The following is a 9,902-nucleotide window of genomic DNA, read 5'->3' on the forward strand; positions in this document are numbered from 1 at the left end:
AAAAGCACACTCGTGCGGTATCGCACTCACTGCGAATTTTAGCCAGCTGCATAGCACGTAACTATAAGGTTACGCGCTTTGTTTTCAGGGCGGATTCATTCTGCGTGTGTCTTCCGGTGTTTATTTTCATAAAACCGGCGTTTTTCGGTTATTCTTCTGGCGTATACGTGGTGTACCCTGCAGTTGTCGGCGAATATAAATTGCAACGTAATTTCAAAACTGTTCGACTCAGCGCAGCCTTAAAACCAAAAACCAATACAAAATTAGCCACTGCGAGACATCACAAAAGGAACGCGTAATTGCTCCACAGCGAAGTGCTGGTACCGAAATCGTGAAAGGTTTTTAAGAAAGCTCATTTATTTAAATAATTTTAACGTGTACAGCGATTAATCCCCTAATCCTTCCACGGGCTTTCATTTGTATTCGGCGTTTTTCGGTTAAAAACCGAATGGCTGAAAATTTACCGGCGTATGGTTATCGGTTAAAACCGAAAACTCATACACATAACGTTGTTCCGTTTAACATTCACCGCTCTGACATTCCTGTCTAACAACATCGAGACAGCTGTGCACAAGACATGCATGAGTCACTCCACATCTACGCGTGTAGGCGCACAGCGGAAACACATACCCAGCACGGCTGCCAATCTCTCTGCGTTCACGGAAACAAAACAAACGTGCTTGTTCTTGCACTATTAAGAATGGTATCATGTTGTACATAAAAAAAAGAAGAAACAAATGAAACTGAAAACCGCAGGAGGGTTTTCGAAAAGCAGGAAACGCCAGAATTCGTCGCTCCCAACTTCTGTTGTTTTGACTGCTTTGCAGTTGAAACGAAGCCCTGATATACAGCCTTGTATACACGGAAGTTAAAAAAAAAAAAAAATGTAATAGAAGCGAAAAGGGAAATAAAAAGAGCCTTCACTGACTCACGCGCTTCCTGAAAAGCGTGGGGGCCGTTGTTGCATTTCCTGCACGGTGGAACATGCGAAGCGCGCGCAGATTTACATCGTGGATCGTATCATTAAAAAAAGGGAGGGAGAGAGAGAAACCACACACACACAGCTGGCAGAGCACTTTACCACGTTAGAGCCTTCTATACCGCACGCTTTCCAGTAGGGGCATGGGACGATAAAATTTCCTTGAAACATCTCAATCGTCGCCAAACTTGATAAACGTCGCCGTTGTTGATAAACTAAGAATGAACCTACATGTCCGTGAGAATTGTAATTGCGCGTGCGACCGTCATCAAGAGGCCCCTGCATGCGTGATCATGTGATGTACCCATCATGCGATGCGCGTTGTGGATGACGAGGATACTGTTACAGGCTCGCGACCTCGTACAGTATAGCAGCCTTCCATGCACCTGATCCGAAGGATCGTACGAGAACTTTCGTGCTCCAGCACGAACCTTCACTCATTCCTGTTTATGTAACAGTTACGGCTGTTACGGTTCTGTACAATTCTTCGGATCAGCTGCTGAACAGCTGTCGATCAGGTGGAACGCTGATGTCCAAGGTCACGAGCCGATCCTCGTGGCTCAATCCCCGGCGTCCACTACAACGTGCTCATCATTCAACATAATTCTGCTTCTGGACGCCAGGTAGAAGAAGAAGAAAAAAAAAAAGTTCACTGAGAGAGGCCCTACCCATGTGGCGTCATGACTGGGGACCATGGGGCACATCGTTGGTCTTGCTGCTAACTATAGTCGTGTTCAGCTTCAGAAGGAAAAGAAATGTAGACCGTCAGTTCTCAAAATATTACTGCGCCGCAGATAGGATGGCTGGACACAGAGGTCACGGTCGCTCCTCCGCCAGATAATGTAATCCATCATACTCGCTCCGCTTCCGTATTTGCCGTTTAGACTGTCCACATGACACTACGCTGCGTGGTATGCTGCAGTACGCTGCAGTATTTCTCCTGGCGCGCTATTGCTCCTCCTTATCTCCAACGGCGTATGTAGTTGACGGACCAGATTTCTGTTCCTTCCTAAGTTGAACACGACTATAAACATCTTGATAAAAGTGCTGAAAAAACAGGCAGGGACGAATTGGGCTCATTGTGAGTGTGTCGTTGCGAGCTTTGTCAGGCTTTCGCGCTTTTGTAAAAGTGCACGGGAACGGTCATACGCGCTTCCTGTTCCCCATCGCGCTATGGTTAACCGTCCAGCAGGAGTCGACGGGAGGATTGAAGTGCTTTAAGGATTCATTCACTACACATGCACAAGAAATCTATCTCTCATACAAGGAGACGTGAAGAAAGTATGGACAACATTAGGTACCGGTTACTACTCGCCGTGCGATGTTTGCTGCATGTCGACACGTATGACTGCTGTTGCTACGTGCACGCCCTATCTTACCTCTCAACGTTGCGGGCGCAGTCAACGCCTCCTAGAGTAAACAGAGCCTGGTCGCCTGGAAAAACGACGTAGTCATTAAGAGTCCGCCAATGGACCTTTTTCACAACGTTTCTGCGCATGCTTCGTGACCCTGACGGCGCCGAAGAAGGTTCCCTACGTATTCAATAGATGGCGACAATATAGCGCCGGCTGTGCCTTGGCGCGCGCCGATCGTGTTTCGCTGGACAGCCGCTAGGATGACGTGCCGCTACCAGCCACATGGGAAGCCACTGGTAGCCACAGAAAGCCTCTTGTTGAAATTGTCTGAGGTGATTGGCTGGAGCAGACGACATCGCTCACGTGGCGATAGAGTTTGAGGCTCATTAAAGGGGCACTGAAGTACAAAAATTTCCTCTTCGCGGAATGAATACTTTGACAACGACATAAAAGGAACAGGATTCATCGGTTGCGTCGTTCGTGATAGCTCTTCCTCTCCTCCTCAAGAAGCGCGGCAACGCGGAGAGGCCTCCGATTGGGCTCTTCAAACGAACTCCCGCTATGATTGGACAGATCGTTTGAGGCGAGACTAATGACAGCTCGCTCTGCATTGTCGGCCTTCTTCAGAAGGAGAGGAAGAAGGAAAGCGTAAATTGCAGTTTCTTTCGCACAAATATATAATGGACACCATTCATGAAATCTGCTCCTTGTGTGTTGGTGTCACCGTGTATTCACATCAGCGAGAATGCTCAGAATACTCCAGCGGAAGACGCGAAAAACGTCATAGCTTTCTGTTGTCACGTAATCGCTCAACGACACAGCCACGAAATATTCCGTAGCAGACGACAGGAAGAGACGTTGACGGTGTCGTCTGCTAAGTGCGTAGTACGCTACTCCCGATATTCCGGCACCGTGTGAATACTCAACATGACACGGGGAGGAACTTCGGCTCAGTGAGCGTTTTTCTTCCACTAGAATCTTCCGTGAGGATGTCTGCATCATACCTTGCGCCAGGGAGACTTTTGCACTTCAGTGGCCTTTTAAGCAGACCTTCCGTGTCTAGGTGGAGCTGGTCCAGCGCAGCATCGCCACACGGGTTGGTCGCGGACCACTCGCTGACTCATTTTTCAACGTAATTAAGGGGGGGGGGGCGAACAACCCCGTACAGAAACCAATCAACAGACCGTAAAAGTTGTGGCCGTTAATATAGTTCGATGACAGTATAGGTTAATGAATCCGGAAGCACTGAGCCGCCTCTCCCTTCTGCGAGTAATGACATTCATGCCCACCTCCAGTCGTTGGATCTAGATAGACTTATCCGCGAAGCAGCGCAAGGTGTACAGGATGTAGAAGATCGCGATCGCCAAAACAGGCACTAGAAGTAGTGCAATCAATTGGCGCGTCTCTGCATCCGCGTTCCTTAGCACTGCGTTCGTCGTCTGTTTAGGCGTACTTCGTCTTGAAACGCTTCAATAGTTTGGGGAAGGTCCTAGCTGGGAGCTATTGTGTTGCAGCGCTATCTGACGTGGCACATCGTCGCTGTTGCGAGACACTGGGCAATGTGTAGTGGCATTTCTAGAAAAAGTACATAGAGGCAGAGGAGCAGACATGGAAGAGTTACTTTAGGAATGTGACGGTGGTCAAAATATTCTATGCCTGACAGTTCAACATGAAAGCATTCCCTGATTCCTTCGATATCATAGGTATATCATAATATCAAAATACACGAAAAACGTAACAAAGTTACATGTTCGGTTGCTGTAACGTAGTCTTTTTACAGTGGCTGATCCAAGAACCGAAACTGAACCAGTTTTATTCCGAATGCCGCACAAGGAAACCACCTGCACCGCAGTCACAGTTAGTCAAATGGCAACCCACTTCCCACAGTAACTAGCTGCTCGTGAATACATAACTGTTTTTTTATTACGTGCTAGCGCCGCGAAGCAACTCTGGCTATGAGCTGCGTACAGATGTGGACGAGAGGACAGCAGGAAGGAATGGGGGAGGTTAGTATGCGGCCTGGGCCGACTTCAGGGGGAACTGTGCCGACATTCGGCTGGAAAGTCAACGGAAAACCTCAGACAGCACAGCCGGTGGCATTGTGCATACCTGATGTTTGCAAGTGCTAGTAACACCGGAGCTCACACGCACATACAGCAGGGTGCAGTGACTCATGCAGAACCCCCCTACACCCCCAAAAAAATTTCACCTGTGCGCCCTACGGGGGCCCTTATTATGTCAGCTTTAGACCCATGACGGTTCTAAACACGTTAAGCTGTTATGACGTAACAGTAATAATAACCCACCGCGTTTTTTGCACACCCTCCCAAATAGTTGGGACTTTGGAAAAACCACTGGGTATACGCCATAGCGGCTAGTAAAGCTGGCAAGCAGAAACACGCGGCGGAAAGGAAATATAAATGCTCTCAGGTTGGTGCAACACACACGAAAAAAAAAAAAAAAGAAAAATCAGTGGCTGTCCTGGAGGTACGTGACCCACAGCACCACAAAGGGTCGTTAACTCAGACCCCTTTTCAAAGAATGCTCGCTTGTAGAACAGCTAAGCCACGTTCCTATCCCAAAACTACCCAGATAACGAGAGCCCCCAAACTTACAACGAGCACCACACACGCACAACCCTTCTATTTCGTAGAAATAGATCCACATTTATTCAAAGCCCCCCCCCCCCCCCCTCTTTTATCCCGCCGTCACTGCCACAGCGCACCCCATCAGAGCAACCGCTCCGCGAGCGACGCGTCCCACGCGCATAACGGGCGTTAATTTTAGGCCCCGCTGCTTGGCCACGGCTGTCCACCAGACAGCACGTCATTCTATCGCATCACAAAGTCCTCCCCGCGGACGGGTCACGTCACCAGTCCACTGTGCTAAACGAGAGCTCATTAGTGAAAGAAAATGGAGTATAGCCAACACAATTCACGACAATCGAACAGAGTCTCGTTGCCACTTGATGGCAGTCTCGAGAATCAACGTTGAGCACAATAGCTGCATTTCAGTCGAACTTGCTTTTTTTTTTTTTTTCTTTTCTTCCTGCAACGGCGGTCGAAGTCCGTTACCTGATTAGGTTTAACTTTCCTTCTATCTGCGCCGCCTTTTCATTTTAGCTCACTCCCAATGTGTGGGCGGCGAACGGGTATACATTTCGGGAACCATTGTGTCTACTTGCCCAACAGACGTTACCCAAAAGAAGAAGAAGAAAAAAAAAGTGCCGAGAACAGAGACAAATTACTAGTGTACACAATGGAAGGTGCGCTGAGGGGAGATGGACCAGTCCTCTTGGCAGGCGAACAATATTCGCATACGGGCAAATGATACCGGCACAACATTGCTGAGAGGATAAATTCAGTTAGGTTTAGAGTGAAGGTGCACTGTACCTAAAGTCTCCTGCAGGTGTTGTAGTACGAACTAAACGCTCGAGCCCTGTGGTAGATAGTGTATCGCAACCGGCATCGATAATACCAGTAGCTTGTTGTGTATATAGTTGTTTGCAAGCGCTAGACTATGAACAAAGCTGCACCATTTTACTCTGGCGGGTACGCCGAAGTCAAACAACGTGTGGTGAACAACTACCAATGGTAGAGCCAGCGTAACAGACACGATAGCGCGGCACCAGCTGATAGCATTAGCAGACGACAGGTAGGGGAGGGGAGCATACCACTGTCAACAAACAATGGAGAAGCATCTGGCGACCAACACGGTACAAAGCGTTCTAGAACATCCAGTCGAGAACTTGTAACGCCGATTGGTTTGCCGCTACACGCGTGATTGTGGCACATATTTCCAGTAAAAGACTATCTATTACGTCTGCATCCAAATATAACGGCGAATCAAGCCCGGCAACACTACGGGGGGCCCGGCTAGCAACAACAAACAAACGCACCGCTACATGGCTGGATCGATGCTTCGATAGCCAACGTAGGTAGTGCGCATTCACAAAATTTCGCGTCGTCGTAATTTGTCAGTGTCGGTGGCATGAGTTAAAACTGCGAAACGGCACTCACCGATGTTGAGGAAGTCGGAGCAAGGCGTTCCAACGGGTGTATCTTGTGGAGTGTCGAGAAGCAGGTCGGCCGAGTCAGTCCGGGGGTGGTGACCGACCGCCTCCTCGCTGGACATTCTGACAGCCATGGCACACTCGAGGAACACCTCCTGTTTCATCGCGGACAATCAGTTAGTTCCGAGCGCCTAGGCAAGGCGTGAATCAAACCGATATCGCACTGACAGAGCGACGGACAAGTCGCTAGGCCTAACGGAGCAGACAAGGCGCAGCCGACTGGAAAACCGAAATCGAGACTTGGTTCTCATCAACGCAAAAACTGAGGAAATGCTCCCCCCACCCTAAAAAAAAGGCCTGATCGAAAGCACAATTTTGTGGGACAGAAACAAGCCGAAACCAAGCCCTCTTTGGGCCCAGCGAGCACAGCTGAGCAGCTGCAGCCCCGAAAAACACAAACCCCAACCGTACGACCCCTTACATTGGCAACGCGAATGATGCCGCGGCAGAGTCCCGCTTATATACCTTCACGCGCGGACCAATGAGGAGCGAGCACGTCCGTCACATGGTCTTATTTATAGCAAACAAACGGTCACGTGAGTGAGGCCCGGCTGCTGGGAGTCGCTTGTGTTGTGTGGTTGTGCCATCGGATGGTAAGCGTGGGTAAGTAGGTTCGGGAACAGCTGTGACAACACCCGTGGTTAACACTAAGCAATGCACGGAAATTAACACGAGACGAAACAATCTTGACACAAAGGAACTTCAACAACTCGTTGTGAGCAGTACAATTTTCTGCGAGAAGCAACAACGACGAACTCCCGCCCGGAGTGTCGGCGCATGGCAACAGCAGCATGACAGCAACTGATTGTCTGTACTTTTTTCTTGTGGGGAGGGGGCACAAGCTACAGGCGTGCTGATGTATGTATAATACGAAGGGAAAAGCTTTGTGGCGTATAACAATCCGAAGAGGAAGGAACAATGCTACATTTTATTTCTCCATCTCTGTTTTCGCAGGATGTGGAGGGTGGAGATTTACTACACTGCTCGGCATCCTCGTATGTCTTTGGATGAGCACATAAATCAAGGGTTGAGTGTAATTGCTTCCTGCCCTACATAACCCTCAATATAAGGTCCACCTTCATATATTCCGGCAGCTACGTATTCTAGTTCTACAGCCCGGGCTTGACCAGCCTCTCTCGATGCATGGACTAGCCTTTACTGCATGAAGTGCCAACGCTGAGAAGGCATTTGCGCGTGGGAGCGCTCAGCTATTTCGGACGAGAACTTATGCAAACGTGCTTGCAATTTTGCGATTTCCTGAGTGTCAATTTTAGATTTATGCTGACTGAGTCTTCAAAAAAAAAAAAGTCAGGGAGCCAGTCAAAAGAAAAAAAAAAAAATCTGCCAATTGTCAGCGTGTTGCGGTTTTACTTGGTTTGTGGATGAAGATGAAGACGAAGTGAGCTTCGTCGTCGTTGTGTATTCGCCGAGCCAGCCGAGCAGTGCTGCCGACAAGCCTTACGTGTAACATCACGGTACCAATACTTTTTTTTTTTTTTTTACCAGTGCTGCCAGTCACTTTTTTCTGCGTAGAAGTTCATCCCATAATAAACACTCCAAACGTGGAACACTGAGGGTCAGATTTTCAAAGGCTCAACTTAAAACATGAACACGAATGTGTATGGTTTGTGTTGAATGTTCAACACACCGCCCTGATAAGCTTTAGAGGCGTTATAGCGGCATGTTGTCATGCATTTTCTGGGGACAGGTTGTGCTGACAAACAGTGCAAATCAATCAGTAAAACTAATCGCTGAAAAAAACAAAACAAAAAAAAACACATTTCTTGTCTTTGAAAGAGCTGTTCAAAAATTTTAACATTCATGCTACTCAAATCTACAGTGAATGTGTCAAAATATTTCGGAAAAACGACAAGGGAGTTCAAATTTGATTTAGCCCATACCCATTGTGCACTCGCGCGCGATGCACGAACCCCACGCACGAGCGGCATAGTTAACTTCGTCTAAAACCAGATCACATCAAAACAGCAACATTAACATCGATTTTTTATCTTCGTTACCTGGACGGGGAATGCTCTCTCAGAACACCCTCTCTCTCTCTCTCTTCATCGTGCGCGATCCAAATCAGTCTGAGCTTCAAAAACACAAAATTAGAGAAACGGCAACGATCACGTTTTCAATTAAGAAATGAGATCATTTGTACTGTCAAGTAGAAACCTGAATTGCTACACAACGTCACATCCAATGCTCAATGCACGAAGAATTTTCGGGAGTGCTCTTGGAGGTTTTCCATTGCGAGGAAAGTTACTGCGCGAAATAAACAAGGCGACCGGTGCAGTAATCAAGATGTGCAAAAAACAACAAAGGACACGCGCAAGCATTATTTCACTTTCACAGAGCAGTGTACGTGAAAACAAGACAATGACTGGGTGTAAAACATTACCAGAGACTGACACCATGTGACTAGCAGAGCAACGTTGGAGGCACGTTTACCACGTTTGCAAGCCAAACGCTTCGGCTTTATGAGCGCATACACTATGCAAGCAATGCTTCAACCTCCAGTGTCACACATGCTACTGGTCTACCGAAGTGTCACGTTACGATAACATTCTTACCTCATCAAATTCGGAAAAGTCCGCCCCGTCCATGCCGACTACATACCGCTTACAACTCACGAGTGACGAGCCGCCAGGCGATTATTGTTTAGTTGGACGCCGCTAGAGGGCTAGCAAGAAACATCAAAACAGAACTGCTCTGCACCAAAATACTGCCGGTGTTTACGTCTTCTCAGTTACAAAGCATAACAAAATGATGAATTTTGTTCAATACGTTTCGTTTGTTCAGTAACATGACACATAATTGCTAAATGAACTGCTGCTTCTTCAATATATTGCATGAGGTACCACAACCATGGAGACGCGATATCGAAACCGAAAATCCAGCTCGCGCAAACGCAAACTTCTTTTTTTTATGATATTGTGATGGTGGCGAGGATGAGCATAATTTGAAAACATAAAAAGGGCCAGAAAGGTTTAAACGTGTATTCAACTGATAAATTGGACATGAACTTATGCAAAGGTGGCAGTATTATGTGTAGTCACCGCTTGTAGACCTTCGGGTCCAGGAAGAAATGCCCCCGGAAAAAATGTACCACGAGGAACATTCACTTTTGGTACGCTTGAACTGGTTGACTTCGGACGTTGACTTTTTACTAGGAAGGTGTGAATATTTAGATTTTTGGAACACCGAAGCGAGTAATCGTATATCCTATTCCATTCCCGAATCAAATATGGAAGTTCGAATTCCGAATCGAATTCATGTTTCCTTTAAACCGAATATATTTGAATTGTCCCGAAGCTGCACACGTAAGGCCGGCACCACGGAGGGCATAAAACAGAGTGAGCGCTATACCTATATCGTCAACATGCATATATGCTATATGTATCTGATACGGTTATTCAACGAGTCGCTTAATGTATTCGTATTTAATTCCGTTTTAAAATGACTATTCACACATATCATTTCTTTGCCTAGGTGG

At 47.3% G+C, this 9,902-nt stretch overlaps 1 protein-coding gene across 1 annotated transcript in view; it reads right to left on the reverse strand.

Annotated features, from left to right (window-relative positions):
• LOC135391134 (MAP kinase-interacting serine/threonine-protein kinase 1-like) overlaps window positions 1-9,079 on the reverse strand; it is a 29,375-nt gene extending 20,296 nt beyond the window's left edge. Inside the window, exons 1-2 of the mRNA XM_064621237.1 lie at window positions 8,980-9,079; window positions 6,354-6,501 (exon numbers count right to left, since the gene is read on the reverse strand). Coding sequence (XP_064477307.1) covers window positions 6,354-6,501; window positions 8,980-9,012 — 181 coding nt within the window. The 5' untranslated portion in view covers window positions 9,013-9,079. The remainder of the gene's footprint in view (window positions 1-6,353; window positions 6,502-8,979) is intronic.
• Window positions 9,080-9,902: the final 823 nt, after the last annotated feature.

The sequence above is a fragment of the Ornithodoros turicata genome, chromosome 4, assembly GCF_037126465.1.
Source record: "Ornithodoros turicata isolate Travis chromosome 4, ASM3712646v1, whole genome shotgun sequence".
In the NCBI taxonomy this organism is placed as follows: Eukaryota; Metazoa; Arthropoda; class Arachnida; order Ixodida; family Argasidae; genus Ornithodoros; species Ornithodoros turicata.